The 19,571-nt window shown below is 41.9% G+C and overlaps 1 protein-coding gene across 2 annotated transcripts in view; it reads left to right on the plus strand.

The window, feature by feature from the left end:
• The window catches only part of LOC128848159 (myosin heavy chain, skeletal muscle, adult), a 75,887-nt gene that overhangs the window by 35,346 nt on the left and 20,970 nt on the right, over window positions 1-19,571 (plus strand). The window contains exons 1-16 of one of the 2 annotated variants that reach the window (XM_054047967.1): window positions 6,421-6,442; window positions 6,667-6,718; window positions 7,973-8,212; window positions 8,298-8,441; window positions 8,533-8,689; window positions 10,571-10,598; window positions 10,695-10,803; window positions 10,900-10,992; window positions 11,193-11,256; window positions 11,352-11,450; window positions 11,551-11,654; window positions 11,734-11,872; window positions 14,009-14,127; window positions 14,226-14,375; window positions 15,073-15,243; window positions 18,627-18,933. In XM_054047967.1, the coding sequence (XP_053903942.1) occupies window positions 8,009-8,212; window positions 8,298-8,441; window positions 8,533-8,689; window positions 10,571-10,598; window positions 10,695-10,803; window positions 10,900-10,992; window positions 11,193-11,256; window positions 11,352-11,450; window positions 11,551-11,654; window positions 11,734-11,872; window positions 14,009-14,127; window positions 14,226-14,375; window positions 15,073-15,243; window positions 18,627-18,933 (1,888 nt within the window). In that variant the 5' untranslated portion in view covers window positions 6,421-6,442; window positions 6,667-6,718; window positions 7,973-8,008. Of the gene's footprint in view, window positions 1-6,420; window positions 6,443-6,666; window positions 6,719-7,972; window positions 8,213-8,297; window positions 8,442-8,532; window positions 8,690-10,570; window positions 10,599-10,694; window positions 10,804-10,899; window positions 10,993-11,192; window positions 11,257-11,351; window positions 11,451-11,550; window positions 11,655-11,733; window positions 11,873-14,008; window positions 14,128-14,225; window positions 14,376-15,072; window positions 15,244-18,626; window positions 18,934-19,571 lie in introns of those variants that run through there. The other variant, XM_054047966.1, reaches the window with a different exon arrangement.

Below are 19,571 nucleotides of genomic sequence, written 5' to 3' on the forward strand. Positions count from 1 at the left end.
TGCTTACAAATTGATTGTTTAATAATTTGTTCCAGTATCTTTCCAGGTATTGAAGTTAGCCTGACTGATCTATAATTCCCAAGGTCCTCTTTGTTACCTTTTTTAAAGATAGGTCCTATATTTGTTCTTCTCCAGTCTTCTGCAACTTCACTCGGCCTCCAAGATCCACAAAGATAATTATTAACGGTTCCAAGGTTGCTTCAGCTAGTTCCTTAATTACCCTAAATTGAATTTTATCAGGCCTCACTGACTTAACTACATCCAACTTATCTAAATATTCTTTAACCTGTTTTTTCCCTATTTTGGCTTGCGTTCCTTCCCCCTTGTTGTTAACATTAAACTGTGCTGAGTATTTGGTCACCATTAACATTTTTAGTGAAGACTAAAGCAAAATAGGCATTAAATACATCAGCCTTCTTGATGTCATCAGTTGTTAGCATCTGCTAAATAGAGAACCTACATTTCCTTTGTCATTCTCTTGCTCCTAATGTATGTCACTTGCTAGGTATAACTCATTTTGTGGCGTAGCCTTTCGATTTTGTTCCTACAAGCTTGTGCTTTTCTTTGGTACTCTTCCTTTGCAATTTGTACACGTTTTCACATTTTTTAGAATTTTTTTATTTTTATTTTCAAGTAATTAAATAGCTCCCGATGGAGTCAGATTGGCCTCTTGCTGTTCTTGCCAACTTTCCTTAACATCGAGATAATTGTATGCAGTGTAGTTGTAGCCGTGTCGGTCCCAGGATATTAGAGAGACAAGGTGGGTGAGGTAATATCTTTTATTGAGCCAACTGGCGTTGGTGAGAGAGACAAGCTTTCGAGCCACACAGAGTCTTTTTCAGCACTTGTGCCTTTAATATTGTCCCCTTGAGAAACTGCCACCTCTCCTGAATTCGTTTATCTCTTAGACTTTCTTCCTATGGCACCTTACTTACCAGTTCTCTGAGTTTGTTAAAGTCTGTTTTTCTAAAGTCCATTGTTCTTTTTCTTCTGCTCTCCCTCCTTTCTTTACTTAGAATCATGAAATCTATCATTTCATGATCACTTTCACCCAAATTGCCTTCCATCTTCAGTTTCACTACCAATTCCACCCTGTTAGTCAGGATCAAGTTTAAAATGGCTGTTCCTCTGGTTACTTCCTCCACTTTCTGCAAGAAGAAATTGTCCACAATACTTTCCAAGAACGTATTGGAGATTTTGTGTTTTGCCATATTACATCCATTTTACATCCAACAGATGGCTGGGTAGTTGAAGTCCCCCGTTACTACCAGGTCTTGTGTTTTGGAAATTTCTGTTATTTGTTCTAGAAATGCCTGATCCACTTCTTTTTCCTGATTTGGCGGTCTATAGTAGACTCCTACCATGACATAATTCCTCTTTTCCCCCTTTTATCTTTACCTAGAGATTTTCAACTGGTCTGTCTCTCACCTTCTTCTGCACCTCAGAACAAATGGATATATTCTCGATGTACAATGTAGCACCTCTTCCCTTTTTCTCCCTGCCTGTCCTTCCTGAACAAGTTATACCCCTCTGTACCAATATTCCAATCATGACATTTATCCCACCAAGTCTCAAGTGATACCAATTAAGTCATAATTTAGCTTATATACTAATACTTCCAGTTCTTCCTGTTTATTCCCCATATGCCTTGCATTTGTGTAGACATCTAAGATGTTGAGCAGATTTTCCCATTGATTTCACTCTTGTTGCTCCTATGACCCTACTGTAATTTTCCATTTCTCCCCCAACATCTAGCTGTTAGTTAAAGTTGCCTTTTTTATGTTTATCAGTGGCTTTTATCACCTGCCCCCTTTGAACCTAAGTAAAAGCTCTCCTCAGCAGGTTGGCAAGTTGGTGCATGAAAAATCTTCTACTGATTGGTCAGGTGGACCCCATCCCTTTCCAGCAGGCATCCTGGAACAGCATCCCATGATTGAGGAAGCTGAAGCCCTCCTGTCAACACTATCTGTGCAGCCATACATTAATTTCCAGGATGCGCATATCCCTGCCTGGCCCCTTTTCTTGAACCGGGAGGCTGGATGAGAACACAACCTGTGCCCCCAACTCCTTCATCCTCGCTCCCAGAGCCCTGTAGTCATTGCTGATCTGCTCAGGGTTATACCTAAATCATACATAAATCACTGCAGGTAAATCAAAGCTTATGAATAGCCAAATACCTAACCACAGAGCCAGGAAAGGACGAGATATGATAGCATGGAAACATTCATCCCGCAGATCACAGCGTAGTAAGACAGCTACAATCAACAGCAAATTCTTTAATGCACTCAGTGTACAAGGAACATGCACAACATGCTGGCTTTGAAGCAAGAATATGCCCATTTTGTTATCATGTATCACAGAAGGAGAGTAGGAGCACAAGAAAATGACAAGGCATCTATCATTCCTTCTTGGATCTGTTGCCTTCCCAGATGATTTTAGTTAGCCCTGGGAGGTAAAGCTAGATATCAAATTTAAAATTGACACGGAAGATATATAAGTGGGATCTCTGAATCAGTGTAGTGGAATCTGAATAATCCTCCTCAGTTAACACACACTATGTCTATCATAGGGAGTCCAGAAGTGAAGCTTAAAAATAAGAGACAGTTTCTAGCTAAAACTAAACATAAAGATAGAGTACAGATTAGCAATCCAAAGTGTATAGCTTCGGAGCGCCACAGATTAACAACTGTTTCACCCAAGAAGAAGTGTAACAGGAGGCTAGTGGTCTCATTGTAACAAAATCATACTGATGCTTTTGGGGAGAGATGAGCACTGCAGTGCGCCTCATCAAAATTAAAATAAGAGTGGAAGTTATTCTTCATGCAGTGCTGGAGAATTTCAATTCTAATGTGACCTGAACAGGAATTAGATCAAAAGTCTAGATGTGGGTTTATACAAGAAATTACAAAGCCCACTTAATGTTACTGTCATGTGACAATGGCAAAGAATCACTCAGAGTCATGTTCTTTTAACACTGAACAAGACATTTTTATTAGAATAAGGAAAAAAAAACCTGTTATCCTCTCTCTCTCTTGCTCTGATTTACTACAAAGCTTCTTCCTAGACTGAGAGTTGCTAAACTTTTTCATAGCCATATATTAATAGGATTTTATAGTGAATCCTCCCTTTACAGTCACAACCACAAATACTGTCTCCTCTTTGCAATTGCATAACAGTCTTGTGGCAACTACAGCAATAGCTGACAGAGAAGAGACATAGTGGAAAAAAATGTCATGTATTTTTAGCTTTTTTTAATGCAATTTAGCAATCAAGAATAAGATAGAGACACCCGCACCAGGTGACTAGCACCAGGTGACTCTGGTTCTGGCCACGGGGCAGGGGCTCAGGCGGGTGGTGACACTGGGTCTGGCCACGGGGCTGGGGCTCAGGCGGGTGGTAACGCTGGGTCTGGCCACGGGGCAGGGGTTCAGGCGTATGGTGATGCTGGTTCCAACCACCAGGCAGTGTGGCCTGGCATGGACTGTACTCAGATCAACTTATTTGAACCTCCCTGTCTGACAGCAAAGTGGGAAGTGGGCTGGAACATGTCGGGAGGGGAGGAATTGAAGACACTAGACCTTCTAAGACTCTGGGTTTCCTGGGAGACTCCTGGAGTTGGGCTCCCTTTCTAGGCCACCCAATCAGACGCCTGCCTCTCTTGTTGCTATTGGCAGGCAGTGACTTCTTCTGTCACACAGCAAATTGAAAAGCAGCACTAAAGGGTGATGCCCCAGTCTGCCTCCACTGGGTGGCTGCCAATGGCATGGACTGAGTGACGGCTGTCCTTCCAGGATCTGATCAGGCCAAGGCTCAGTAGGTCCCATATCGGGCTGCCCTTCTTTGTCCATTAGTGTAACGGGTAATTGCACCGCTTGCAGGACACCATTCAGTGACTCTGTCTCACTGACATGATGGGGAGCGGCTTTTGGGAACCACAGAGCAACTGATTTTGGAGAGAGCAACCTCAGCAAAGTCCCTGCAGCAGGAAAGACACATACTGGGGGAGGAAACAGGGAGAGCAGCCCCTACTGGTGGGAGTGGGTTTCTGCAAATCAGTAATTCCAAGCAGGTCAGCTGGGGTGCAACACAGGTGGCTTGAGGGGAAACGGTGGTCACTCAGAGCAGAGGTGGCACAGCAGGAGGGCAAAGGGAAGGTAACTACTATTCTAACCGTGAGGTAATTTGAAGGAAATGTGGGAATGCGGAAGACTTGTTGAGACTGGGATTTGGCTGGGACACTTATGTTCATGCCCTGATTTTTGTATGAAAGGCCACACAATAACTTTGAACATCCCACATAGCTGCACAGCATCTTAGTTTTATGTCTCATCTGTCAACACAGACATATTTTTGAGGTGTATAATTGCGATCCAGTTTTGTTGTGTTTTGAACAAGCCACAATTCCCACCCCAAAGCTGGCCAGGTGCAGGAGTGGACATGATGCTGAGCTCCTCACTGAGCAGTAGCTTCCTCCTCAGCACTTTTGAATGACTCCCATTGTAAGGAAAAAGCTTATGAATGTGATGGAGAGGTAGAAACATCTGAGGATAGCTAGCTAGCAGTGTATTCTGAACTCTGGTGAGTGATAAACTGCATTCTTTCTGCTGTTTATAAAAAAGAGCGCAAAGCATATTCTCAAAATATGTGAATTAATATATTAGTCATTTGCAGGAAGCCTCCAGATTTCTGGACCTTCAGCATTAACAGATATATCTGTTGATGGAAGAGGGCAGAGGTAGTACAGGTTGTAGGCTCCAAAATGGCTGAGCTGAGCTCTCAGGCCAGTGCAATAAGGTGGCTCACAGCAATGCCTTCTCAATGGCGGCTGACAGGAAAGATGGCACATCCAAAGCCCTACTTATACTGACAGGCCTGGGAGTGAGGGTATGAAGTGATGTGGGGGTTATGCATGTAGAGTCCCTGATAATTGTAGAGACACCTGAGGTCAGGCCTGAATGGAAAAAAACCATCAATAAAGGTTGTAAACAGTTTAAGAAAGACAGACATGAAAAACGGATTGAAAAAAGGGCCAAGCATCATGCCAACTCTTCAGTGGGAGCCTTTACATTCCTATGTGACATCTGTTCGTGACCTTGCTCCCTACAGATCAGACTATACAGTCATAAGAGAACACATGAGATGCCATGATGGCATAGTTGGATATAATGGAGCCACACCATGTGCAGTGAGGTGAAAATCTTGGGAGAACAAGAGCACTGCTTTCGTTCTGAGTTTAGTTTCAGAAAGGCAGAATGAAGACAAGAGAAGAGATTAGCCATGATTGATAAGTTGATTATATGTCATCCCCTTTACTGGGTAATATGAGCAACTGGGATGTGATACTGTTCCATGGCTGGTCTCTGCAATGCAACTCACTACAGATTGACACTTAAAAAATGAGGAACAATATGTGGAATTAAAAATAAAGTTGCCGTCACCCTTCAGTGTGTTTGCAAGTGGCTCCCAAATACAGCTGGGCAAAATGTTTCTACAAAAACTTTTTTTTTTGGGGGGGGGGGGGGGAGGGAGAGGCACAAAAATGCAGCTTCTTTGATACCAAACATTTTGTGATTTCATGTTGATTTTGCTGAATTGTTTTGGTCAAAAGAAACCCTTAAAAATCAGAAATGTTTCAATTTGACGTTTTCTAAACAAAAGGTTTAAATTTTTGGTTTCAAAATGTTCTTAAATAGTATTTTGAAAAATTAAAAAATGTTTAAGAAGCTCAAAATCCACACAAAACATTCTTCTTATTATTATTATTTAAGTATCTGTTTGCGACACTAGACATGTACTTGGGTGGCTAGCCCTTCCCGCCGCTTGGCCACCACAGCTACAGCTAACCACTGCTCTGATTAGTGCTGATTAGCTGAGCTAGTGTGGGTATATTGCCTGGAGCTGGAATGGAATTTGTAGCTCCAGCTCAAAGTGTAGATATACTATTTGTCATTTCCAGGATCAGGACTATTCCAAATCTCTCTCTGTTTGTTTTATTGCAGGATTTCCCAGACCACAGTTGCCAAAAGTCTTTATAATAATAATAATAATAATAATTAATAATGATTAAAGCATTTAATCTCTACCAAGCTGTAGGACACAGAAATCTAAAATGTCACATAGAAGTCAGTGCCCAGCCAGAACTAGAAGTCAGCAGTTCCAACAGTGCCCTGCTCTAACTACTATAGAGCACTTCCTCTTCAAATTCCCAGTCATAATATTTATAGGAGATTTATTCACATAGCTGGTAAGACAGCAAATATTTCTATATATATCCACGTCTTATATGAATGACAATTATGCTCTGAGTCAAGTTTGCCAAACAATGCTTTGCCAAAAATGCCTTGACCTAAGAAAGAGGAGGAGGCTGTTACATGTGCAGATAAGACCCTATAAAAATGCCCCTAGGATGAATCTGCCTTGTCCGTGCACAGAAAGCTTCAAGGTAAGCGTATGGGGGGATCTGGGCTTGCAGAGAGGAGAAGGTACCCCTGCATTCCACACATCCCACTGCATTCCTGCTGCTGCTAGCACTCATTTCCAGGAGGGATTGTTTCTGTCATCAGGGCTTTTAAATGCACTTTTTGAGTCATCTATACATTTTCAATCTCCAGTTTATCACTGGAGTTTCATGCAGCAATAAGAAAGGAATTTCTATTTCTATTTTAGAATATTGACCAGCTTCCAGCCTGCATACTATCCATCTGGTATCACGAAAGAGGTAAGATCCTGATTTGCTAATTCCCAGGGGATGGTGAGTACCCTCTTGGGTGGGATTTCTATATAGCTCAATAGGCAGTCATTGTATCCCCTAATATCTATGCCCATTGTGTAAATGCACTGTATATTGCGCTTGGGCTCTGTTGCCTGTGACAGGCAGGTCTCCAAAGTGGCTGGACTTGAAGCCACTGACCACTAATGCTGGGCCAGCAAGTGTCCTCTCTGAGATACCTCTCCTGAATACACACATCACAACATAATTGTACACAGTGAACTCCTACACGCCAGCTCATAGGTCCCTAATAAACCAGGACAGAGTGGCCCAACAGAGGAGACCCACCAGGGGTCAGAATCTAATTACTTGTCCAGAGACTAAATCTATTCTTTTAATGAGCATTTATCCAGAATTTGCTTTTCCCCCACACCCCAAACATCACTGACAATAATTGTACCCCAGCTGAAAGAGAGACACATTTCTCTGGTAAATGCTAATCAAGTTTTCATCTCTTACTGTGCAGAGTAGCTTAGTGAGTGGCACTTAGATGCTATATGTGTGAAAATGCCTTCAGAAGAGGGTTTCAGGTAGCGTTTAAAGCAGTTGGTGGCCCTTTCACAGTGACTCCTTGACCAGTCTGACAGTGCCACTAATGCACTGGATAGTTCTTATATAATTAAGTAAGGAAACTATAAAAGGAGTAATGGCAAATAAAGGCATATTGATAATATTTGGCTAACTGGAGTGGGAGAGACAGACAGACTGAGCTTAAATTACATGAGAACCCAGTTTTTTATTAACTAATACCAGAAAATTCTTTATCAAAAGCACTGACAATGGTAGCCTCCCCTCTGCACCTCTCCTAATATCCACCCTCCTGCTCCCTTTCCCCCACTGCCCTTCCATTGTAAGCACACCACACAGTCTAAAATGTAGCCAGAAGAGAGAATGTAAGAGGGCTTTCATAATTCCTAGTATGTTTTTGGCTCTTCCTGGTCCCTCATGTAGGGATCTGCTTATGCTATTCCTACCAACAAATGCGGTGGAAAATGGACTTCATCCCAATGGAACTGCATGCCCCCTAGTTATAGCGATCTGAACAGGCAAGATGAAAAAGGGATGAGAATGAAAAGTGTGATAAAGTGAAGCCCCAAATGAGTGTCTGGGTCTAAAGTGAGTGAGAGAGCCTATCACCCAGCTCTGGGGTTTCTTTCATTCCAGGTCCTGAGTCAAAAATGTAACATATTTTCTCCCCATCAGAGCTCACTGCTGAGCTGCCCTAGATAAACTGCAGCCATGTCGTCGGATGCTGAGATGGCCGTCTATGGGGTGGCAGCGCCTTTCCTCCGAAAGACAGAGAAGGAGAGAATTGAGGACCAGAACAAGCCTTTCGATGCTAAGACATCGGTCTTTGTGGTGCATCCCAAGGAATCCTTTGTGAAAAGCGTAATCCAGAGCAGGGAAGGAGGGAAGGTCACAGTCAAGACTGACAAAGGAGAAGTGAGTAAAAACAAGGAGTAAGGAACAGCATTTTGTTCCTCCTCTGTTCTTAGCTGATAGAAATGGGTCTCTTCTTTCCTTCCAGTCTTTGACTGTTAAGGAAGATCAAGTCTTCCCCATGAACCCTCCCAAATATGATAAAATCGAGGACATGGCAATGATGACCCATCTCCATGAACCTGCCGTCCTGTATAACCTCAAAGAGCGTTATGCAGCCTGGATGATCTATGTAAGTACAGGCCGAAGTCTTTCCTGGTCTTCCAAACTAACAGCTACACTAAATCATGTGGAACCAATCACATTAACTCCCTTTCTTTCAGACCTACTCTGGTCTCTTCTGTGTCACTGTCAACCCCTACAAGTGGCTGCCAGTGTACAACCCAGAAGTTGTGAATGCCTACAGGGGCAAAAAGCGTCAAGAGGCCCCTCCCCACATCTTCTCCATCTCTGACAACGCCTATCAGTTCATGTTAACCGGTGAGTAGCTCAACTCCTGAAAAGTGATTATAGAGTGAAAATTTCATATGAGGAATCACAAGCTTGTTTCCGGGAAATATGACATGCAGCTAAAGACACCAAAAACATTGAAAACTAGCAATGTGCAAACACGAATTCATCCAAAGACAAACTGAACCTGACCCAAACATTAGCCCAGCTCTCAGAGAACCCAAAGCAAACCTTTTCGGAAGTTCATAAGTGTGTGGTTAATGGAAAAAGTACAGAATGTCCATATCTGCTTCTGCACATTCTGGCTCTAGCTGGGCCCAAAGAAGAACTGTCAAAAATCATGACACTCTGTTCTCAGGAAGCCTGATTCTTCCTGACTTTGCATCGTGTGTGTCATTTACACTTTTGCAAAGTGGTGCATCAGAATTCTCCACTCCCCTACACTTGTGTGGTAATTCACACACACTTTGCACTCTTTTTGCACTGGTGCTATGCAGATGATTATAAATTGAGGATCAGGTCATTATTCTGTATAACCCTTTGCTGTCCAGAGATATAAATAGCTTCATCAGATTTCTGTAAGAGGGAATTCTGTGAAAGGGAAGTGAGTATAAGTATCCTGTGATGGTCTATTGATCTGCATGAGCTTATATTTATTATTTATTCCTGTGGACTTTTAGTTAGTTGCCTGATGCCCTGAGGCCCCTTTACAAATCCCAGCACTTATTTGTTTCACTCAGTTTTCAGTTTTCAGAGTTTTAGCCGTGTTAGTCTGTATCAGCAAAAAGAACGAGGAGTACTTTTGGCACCTTAGAGACTAACAAATTTATTTGAGCATAAGCTTTTGTTGGCTAAAACCCTCTTCATCGGATGCATGCAGTGGAAAATACAGTAGGAAGATATATATACACAGAGGACATGAAAAAATGGGTGTTGCCGTACTAACTATAACGAGAGTAATCAATTAAGGTGGGCTATTATCAGCAGGAGAAAAAAAACGTTTGTAGTGATAATCAGGATGGCCCATTTCCAACAGTTGACAAGAAGGTGTGAGTAACAGTAGGGGGAAAAATTAGCATGGGGAAATAGTTTTTACTTTGTGTAATGACCCATCCACTCCCAGTCTTTATTCAAGCCTAATTTAATGGTGCAAATTAAAAGTTTGCAAATTAATTCCAATTCTGCAGTTTCTCGTTGGAGTCTTTTTTTAAAGTTTTTTGTTGGAGTATTGCGACTTTGAGGTCTGTAATTGAGTGACGAGGGAGACTGAAGTGTTCTCCGACTAGTTTTTGAATGTTATAATTCTTGACATCTGATTTGTGTCCATTTATTCTTTTGCGTAGAGACTGTCTGGTTTGGCCAATGTACATGGCAGAGGGGCATTGCTGGCACATGATGGCATATATCACATTGGTAGATGTGCAGGTGAATGAGCCTCTCATAGTGTGGCTGATGTGATTAGGTCCTATGATGGTGTCCCCTGAATAGATATGTGGAAAGAGTTGGCAACGGTCAACTTCAGCCCCCAACTAAAACCTCTCCAGCGCATCATCAAGGATCTACAACCTATCCTGAAGGACGATCCCTCACTCTCACAGATCTTGGGAGACAGGCCAGTACTCACTTCCAGACAGCCTCCCAACCTGAAGCAAATTTCTCATCAGCAACCACACACCACACAACAAAAACACTAATCCAGGAACCTATCCTTGCAACAAAGCTCTTTGCCAACTCTGTATTTTCCACTGCATGCATCCGATGAAGTGGGTTTTAGCCCATGAAAGCTTATGCTCAAATAAATTTGTTAGTCTCTAAGGTGCCACAAGTACTCCTCATTCTTTCAGTTTTCAGTGAGTTCAATGTTACTTAGTAACTCTTTTAAAAGTCTCTTTGATTCTGTCTCTTTCACAGATCGGGAGAATCAGTCGATCCTCATCACGTATGTATAATTCCCTGCCCTGGTTTTTGTTGGCTTTGCACTGCAGGAAGAAACTCTTTGGTTATGTGTTCTCTGCTTCTCTGTTTGATTTGACAGCGGAGAATCCGGTGCTGGAAAGACTGTGAACACAAAGCGTGTCATCCAGTACTTTGCAACAATTGCAGTTTCTGGGGAGAAGAAGAAGGAAGAGCCAGGCAAAATGCATGTGAGTTGGTCACTAGAGACGGGATTAAATGTTCTGTTCTGAAACTGCCACGTGGTTTAAAACAACCTTAATTTGACAATAATTGTTACTTTGTAGGGGACCCTTGAAGATCAAATCATCAGTGCCAATCCCCTGCTGGAGGCCTTTGGGAATGCCAAGACCGTGAGGAATGACAACTCCTCTCGTTTTGTAAGTTTTTTTTTTTGACAAAATTGCTCCTAGTCTCAAGTGCAATGACGGGCCATATATGTCCCTATCATTAGACTGATAATATAAACCTTGGCTGAGTTTTCAAACCTGCTAAAGGGACCCCCAGGGCAGCTTTGCAAATCCCACTTCTGGAGTCTGCCTCTGAGGGTTTTAAATGAAATGACTTTTTTCCTTTAAAGGGTAAATTCATCAGAATCCACTTTGGTACCACAGGGAAACTGGCTTCAGCTGACATTGAAACATGTAAGGGACCTCCCTTTAAGGGTCACAATTCTCTGTCTCTCTTTCTTTCTCATTGTGTTTTCTTGTGGCTAATTGTACTTTACCTACCTTGCCAGATCTGCTGGAGAAATCTAGAGTCACTTTCCAGCTCAAGGCGGAAAGAAGCTACCACATATTTTATCAGATCATGTCCAACAAGAAGCCAGAATTAATTGGTAAGAAACGTTTTAACTCTTTTGGTGGAACTGGTCACTGATGAACTCAGTAACATGGTCAATTAAATTATACCCAGGTATATCCTATGCTTGTTTTCAGAGATGCTTCTGATTACCACCAACCCATATGACTTCCCCTTTGTGAGTCAAGGTGAGATCACTGTAGCCAGCATAGATGACCAGGAAGAGCTGATTGCCACAGATGTAAGTAACACACGAGAATTATTATGTGGAGTACTAACTTTACTAGAGAAGATATTTACATTACTGATTCTTTTGACAGAGCGCCATTGACATATTGGGTTTCAGTGCTGAGGAAAAAACAGCCATTTACAAGCTGACAGGGGCAGTCATGCATTATGGGAACCTGAAATTCAAGCAGAAGCAACGTGAAGAGCAGGCAGAACCAGATGGCACAGAAGGTATTAGCAAAATCTGTATCTAAACTCTCAAGCACTAACTCAGGACCAGATTTACAGATATGTTCTGGATGTTTCATGCAGCTCTGGCATTGCAAATCCAGCATTAATTTTGCTTAAGCAGATAATTCAGTTGAGTTCTGACCTGCTTTGCATCACTGCAACAGCACATAACAGCCAGAGTTTGCTAGTGAATCTGTCCCTATGGCTGCTACTATATTAGACACTGATTTGCCACTCCGTCATCAGTTTTACATTAATGTAAGTCCACTAATGTCAATGGTGTTGCACTGGTGTAAAGCTAAAGTAATGCAGTGAAGAATCTTCCAAAGTCTCCTCCAACAGTGATGAAGAAACAGAGAAGCAAAGGGCCTAATTTTACATGGCCTGGCACCTAGTCCCTCACTTAGTGAGGGGGGATTTGATAGCAGCTTTCAACTACCTGAAGGGGGCTTCCAAAGAGGATGGAGCTCGGCTGTTCTCAGTGGTGGCAGATGAAAGAACAAGGAGCAATGGTCTCAAGTTGCAGTGGGAGAGGTCTAGCTTGGCTATTAGGAAACATTATTTCACTAGGAGGGTGGAGAAGCACTGGAATGGGTTACCTAGGGAGATGGTGGAGTCTCCGTCCTTAGAGGTTTTTAAGGTGCGGCTTGACAAAGCCCTGGCTGGGATGATTTAGTTGGGGATGGTCCTGCTTTAAGCAGGGGGTTGGACTAGATGACCTCTTGAGGTCTCTTCCAACCCTAATCTTCTATGATTCTATGATTCTATGATTATGCCTTGCAAAGTGTGTATAAAATGTTGCTTCCAGGATATGTGAGCAGATAGTTCTGAACTAGCAGGGTATCACATCCAATTTCCATTCACTTTGTATGAGGTGGCAGGCAGTGGAGAATGAGGCCCTTAGGCACAGACTCTGAGCTTCATTTGGGCTGAGCCTGACAGATCTCAGGAAGGGCAAGGGTGGCAGTGCACCACCTCTGCAGTCCCTGGGATTCTGCAGCTTGCTGACTAACATAAGCCGGTATGGCCAGAGAGCTGCTGTAATGTATGCTCAACTATACCAGCCCCCAAGGGCTGTTTTTTTAGCGGAGAATATCTACAATCCTGCAGCAGTCCTGCCATAATCCCTTTGTCGGGACCACTGCTGGGACGCCCCATAGCTGATGGGCTGCAAGAGGAGCACTGAAGAGCTGTTCCAGCTGCTTTACACCTTCCAAGGAAGTCCCTTATGCTGAGGATGTTTCCCAGTGCTTGAAACTGTCTGGTTTATGGCATTTTATTTCAGTAGAGGTGGTGTAAAGGCACAGCAGCTGAGGCCAGAATTGGGGCCCTAGAGTTTGAGATCCTTCCGTTAGATAAAAAGTGAGAGGTCTGTGCTCTGCCCAAGATTCTGATCTTCCTCTCTCTAGGATGTATGTCTCTGGAAGGGAATGTAGGAGTGGTTCTATAAATAGACATTATTTCAAGGTCAGTTGACCACTTTGTCAAAAACTAACTGCTCTTTACAGAGTGAAAACGCTTCACTTTCTTGAGAGGATTAGGATCTAAGGGCAAATGCAAACAGAACTAAAGAAAACAGCTGTAAGGAAACATGACCATTATAGACCTGATCATGATATATTCAATAATGGCATTACATGCTGTTATTAATAATAAAATCATTTAAGTAATTTCAGCCAATGCTGGAGGCCGTAGGAGCTGTGGGAGCTGAAGTCAACGGAATTGCACAGGTTTAGGTCAGGACAGTGTTTGGTCAGTAGCCTGTTTGCTTCTGATCATTCAGAAATCAAAATCCCTAGACAAGCTGCACAGTAAAGTGGCAAAGAAAGAACTTCAAAGCCATCTTTTCATTCTGTCTGTTCATCTGCTTCTTTCTCCTTAAAAATTGTTTTTATTTGGCCCTTATGCGGGATTTGTGAACAAATTCTTACAATCACTTGATGTACAGACCCTCTCAATCAAATGCAAAACAATTAATCAAGAAATAAAGGAAGCTCTAAACTCCATAATTACTGGAGTTAGTAATAGATGTGGTAGCTGGTAAAACAAAAACAGATCTCATTACTCTTTTCTAGTCATTATAAAAGACACCAAAGCCTATCTTTGAGCTACTAATTTATTCCTCTCCTTGTTTAGTGGCTGACAAAGCTGCCTACCTGATGAATCTGAACTCAGCTGACCTGCTCAAAGCCTTGTGTTACCCCCGAGTCAAGGTTGGGAATGAATATGTGACCAAAGGTCAAACCGTGCAGCAGGTAACAATTGGTGATCTAGAACTCCTGGTTTGAATTAACACACCCGGGTTTCTTCCTCTGCTTTGTATGGTAACTCCAGTCCCTCTCCCACTGGTTAGGTCCACAATTCGGTGGGTGCTCTGGCAAAGGCGGTCTATGAGAAGATGTTCCTGTGGATGGTTGTTCGTATCAACCAGCAGCTGGATACCAAGCAGCCCAGACAGTACTTCATTGGTGTCCTGGACATTGCTGGCTTTGAGATCTTTGATGTAAGGAGCAGGGATTTGACAGCAGGTTCCTGGAAGGGACACTCAGGGGTTCTGAGAACTTTGAGGGGGTTTTTAACATTATATATTTTGTATTTAAATAATTTCCTGGAAAAGCCTGACTTTTCTGCAGAAACAGGTGTCTCTTGATCTTCCACTAAGGCAGCATGAGCCTCTAATGAGTCCATTTTTGGATAGATTTGTGTGGTGCATGTAGAAATGACAACTGCATTGAAAGTGCCTTCAAATTGTTAACAGGTGGTGCCTAATAGAACAGAAATGATTGTGTACCTAACACAAATTATTGTAGGTGTTTATGGCACCTAGTGGGCAGCTCGCTAACAGGCAGGCTTGGGGCTGAGGGTTTGGAAATGTCTGGGTAGGCCAGAGGGCTGAGAGCTCAGAAGGAGTTGGCTAGGCTCAGACCCAAATGCCTGGTCAAGGATCAGGGACAAGAGCTGAGAAATGCCTGAGTAGGCTTGGGTCCCAGAGCACAGAAATACCTGGACAAGCCTGGGCCTGACACTGCAGAAATATCTTGGCAGAGCTGAGAATAGAACTCCCAAAACATCTGGCTGGCTCTAGGGATAAGAATTCAGAAAGTCTCCCAGGATTTGCTGCACAATAGAAGCATTGTTCTTCAAACTTTAGCTTTTTCACATATACATTGAAAGTAATCAGTTTCTTTGCATTTTTATAGTACAACAGCCTGGAGCAGCTGTGCATCAACTTCACCAATGAGAAATTGCAACAGTTTTTCAACCACCACATGTTCGTGCTGGAGCAGGAGGAGTACAAGAAGGAAGGAATTGAATGGGAGTTCATTGACTTTGGGATGGACCTGGCTGCCTGCATTGAGCTCATTGAGAAGGTATCTTTTCAATTCAAATGCCTTATATGTTCAAGAATTCTTTAATTATTGTGGGTTGCATTGAATTTTAGATGGATTTTCCATGCTCAGGGCCATAAATATCTTGACCCATAATGTTCTAATTTTTTGCTCTGAAACATTAAGAAGACCACACATAGCTTTATGACAACAGTCCTGCACCCTCTTCTTTCCAAGAGTGGAAAGATGGCATTGTTTACCTTTAGATGGATTCTTTTCAGAATCCTGGACACAGATTTAATTTTAAAGCATACCAGAAAGCCCCACTATCACAACTCAAAGAGATAGTATCCTGGAAGTTAAGTTCTACTTTTTATCAATAGTATACATCATTCTTCTCAGGAAAAACAGAAGTAATTCTTGAAAAAGATGTAAATTTTTCTGTCTTGATGTGATTATTGTACACATAGCAGGAACTTTATGCCAATGTTATGTGATTAAAGGTCTGCGTGTTGTTGTCAATAGGACAGCTAACCTGCTGGGAACTCAATTTTCACACTGAAATAGATAATGATTATTTTGTTGTCTTTCTTCATGGATACTGTAACCATTTTTGACAAGCTAAATGTTTGTAATGCACATGAATTATTAATCATTATTATTATTTGTAGTGCAGGAGCTCCCATGTCACTAACTGGGATCCTATTGTGTTAGGTACCGTATACCTTATATATATAAGGTGACAATCAGTCTGGGCCAATATAGATGCTCTTTCATTTCTATGGCCTCTTTGAATCATAGAATGTTAGGGTTGGAAGGGACCTCAGGAGGTCATCTAGTCCAACCCCCTGCTCAGAGCAGGACCAATCCCCAGACAGATTTTTACCCCAGTTCCCTAAATGGCCCCCTCAAGGATTGAACTCACAACTCTGGGTTTAGCAGGCCAATGCTCAAACCACTGAGCTATCCCTCCCCCTCCTCCTTTGGATGTGAAGATGAGGATTTTGTCCGTGTTTCCACTTTTTTGTAGAATTCCTTTTGATTTTCAGGTTGTTAAAGAACCATATTAACCTCTTACTATTCTTCCTGTCTTTCCTTTGCATTGGGATAGTTTACAGTTGTGCCTTTACGTTGTCTCCTTGAGAAACTGCCAGCTCTCCTGAACTCCTTTATCCCTTAGATTTTCTTCCCATGGGACCTCCCCTGCCACTTCTCTGAGTCTCTTAAAGTCTGTTTTGCTGAAGTCCATTGTCCTTATTCTGCTGCTTTCACTCCTTCCTTTCCTTAGAATCATGAAATATGTCATCTCATGATCACTGTTATCCAAATGGCCTTCCACCTTCAGATTCACTACCAATTCTTCCCTGTTGGCCAGAATCAAGTCTAAAATGGCTGTCCCTGTGGTTACTTCCTCCACTTTCTAGAAGCAAAAGTTGTACGCAGCACATTCCTAGAACTTACTGGACATTTTATGTTTTGCAGTATTACTTTCCTAACAGATGGCTGGGGAGTTAAAATCTCCCATTACTACCAGATCTTGTGTTTTGGTTATTTCTGTTTTTTGTTCTAGAAATGTCTCGTTCATCTAATCTTCCTGATTGAGTGGTCTATAGTAGACCCCATACCATGACATCATCCCTATTTTTACCCCTTTTGTTTTTACCAGACACTCTCAATTGGTCTGCCTCCCACCTACTTCTGGACCTCAGGACAAATGGATATCTTCTTGTCAGCACCTTCTCCCTTTTCCCCCTGCCTGTCCTTCCTGAACAAGCTGTACCCCTCTGTACCAATATTCCAGTCAGGAGATTTATCTCTCCAAGCCTCTGTGATTCCAATTCAGTCATAATTTAGTTATTTTATTTTTCACATCCTTTCTAGCATAAATAAAATTAATTTTCATGCGCCATTAATGTATCTAGGGTTGACTGAAAAATATCAAATGAATAATTTATTTAGCAAATGTTCATTTTTCAAACGAATCATTTGATGATTTTTAAAAAAATTCTTCACTCAGTTCTATAGCTTACATGCAAAGCTGAAAATATGTCAGTATTCAGTTGGTTTAATTTTGCTTTGTCCATGGCAGTTTAATTGAATTAAAGTTCATAGATTCCAAGGCCAGAAGGGACCATTGTGATGATCTAGTCTGACCTCCTGTATAACACAGGCCAGAGACCTGCCCCCAAATGATTCCTAGAGCATATTGTTTAGAAAAATATCCAATCTTGATTTAAAAATTATCCATGCTGGAGAATTCACCACGACCCATGGTAAATTGTTCCAATGGTTAATTACCCTCACTCTTAAAAAATTACACCTTATTTCCACTCTGAATTTGTCTAGCTTCAAATTCCAGCCATTTCATAGTGTTATACCTTTCTTTGCTAGATTGAAGAGCCCGTTCTTAAATATTTGTTTCTGATGTGGATACCTATAGACTGTAATCACATCACTCCTCACCTTCTCATTGTTAAGTAGATTGACCTCCTTGAGTCTATCACTATAAGGCAGGTTTTCTAATCCTTTAATCATTCTCATGGCTCTTCTCTGAACCCTCTCCAATTCATCAACATCCTTCTTGAATTGTGGGCACCAGAACTGGGTGCAGTATTCCAGCAGTGGTTCTAAGCAATCTCAGTGCAGTTCTGCCAAATTCAGAGGTAAAATAATCTCTACTACTACTCAAGATTCCCCTGTTTATGCATCCCAGGATCGCATTAGCTCTTTTGGCCACAGCACTGCACTGGGAGCTCATGTTCAACTGATTATCCACCATAGCCCCCAAATCTTTTTCAGAGTAGCTGCTTCCCGGGATAGAGTCCTCCATCCAGTAAGTGTGGCCCACATTCTTTGTTCCTAGATGGATACATTTACATTTAGCCATATTAAAATGCATAGTGTTTGCTTGAGCCCAGCTTACCAAGTGGTCCAGATCACTTGGTGTCAGTGACCTGTCATCTTCATTATATACCATTCCCTCAATTTTTGTGTCACCTGCAAACTTTATCAGTGATGACTTTATGGTTTCTTTCGGGTCATTGATAAAAATGTTAAATAGTGTTGGGCCAAGAACCAATCCCTGTGGGTTCCCATTAGAAACACACCCATTCAATGATGATTCTCCATGTACATTTAGATTTTGAGACTTATCAGGTTAGCCAGCTTTTAATCCACTTAATGTGTGCCATTTTAATTTTATATCTTTCTAGTTTTGTAATCAAAATGTCGTGAGTACAAAACCAAATGCCTTACAGAAATGTAAGTATATTACATCAACACTATTACTTGACCTCTACAGCACTAGTAATATCCTCTTTTTAACTAGACCAAGAGATGGTCACATTGTTGCATCCAAAAAATCCTCATGTAATCTCTCTCTCTCTTCTCCTATCCCCCTTCTTATCTATTGCTGTGTCTTTCAGCCAATGGGTATTTTCTCCATCCTGGAAGAGGAGTGCATGTTCCCCAAGGCGACTGATGCATCTTTCAAGAACAAGCTCTATGACCAGCATCTTGGCAAGTCCAACAACTTCCAGAAGCCCAAGCCTGCCAAAGGAAAGGCTGAGGCCCACTTCGCCCTGGTGCACTATGCTGGCACTGTGGACTACAACATCACTGGCTGGCTCGAGAAGAACAAGGATCCTCTGAATGAAACTGTCATTGGGTTGTACCAGAAATCGTCAATGAAAACACTGGCTTTGCTCTTTGCCGCGTATGGTGGAGATGCAGGTAATTTCTGTAAAATCCGTATTTTAATTGATTCACAATAAACTGATTCCTCTAGAATCCCTACCAATTCTAATCTAACGGCACACTGTAGAGAGTGAAAAGTCATCTTCTGCCTGTGGCTTGGTCTTATTAAAAAGGAAATAAAAAATCTGATCAAGTGTAGCTCAAACCTCCTCCTTAGTATTGTCAAGATTGTGCGTTGCACACCCTAGTTCCTCTTTCTCCAGACAGTCATGCCTGCCTCCCTTACATATGGGTGTGATAGTAGGGCTGTCAAGCAATTAAAAAAATTAATCATGATTAATCGTGCAATTAATCACACTGCTAAACAATAATGGAATACCATTTATTTAAATATTTTGGATGTTTTCTACATTTTCAAATACAGTGGTTTCAATTACAACACAGAATACAAAGTGTACAGTGCTCACTTTATATTTATTTTTGAGTGCTGTAGCTATCTTTAGAAATCTGACATTAGTACCTGCTTTGTGTTTTGTCAAATCTGTAGTGAAAGTGTTCTTAAAATGATCAATATGTGCTGGGTCATCATCCAAGACTGCCATAACATGAAATATATGGCAGAATGTGGGTAAAACAGAGCAGAGGACATACAATTCTCCCCCAAGGAGTTCAGT

Source organism: Malaclemys terrapin, chromosome 13 (assembly GCF_027887155.1).
Source record: "Malaclemys terrapin pileata isolate rMalTer1 chromosome 13, rMalTer1.hap1, whole genome shotgun sequence".
Lineage (NCBI taxonomy): Eukaryota > Metazoa > Chordata > Testudines > Emydidae > Malaclemys > Malaclemys terrapin.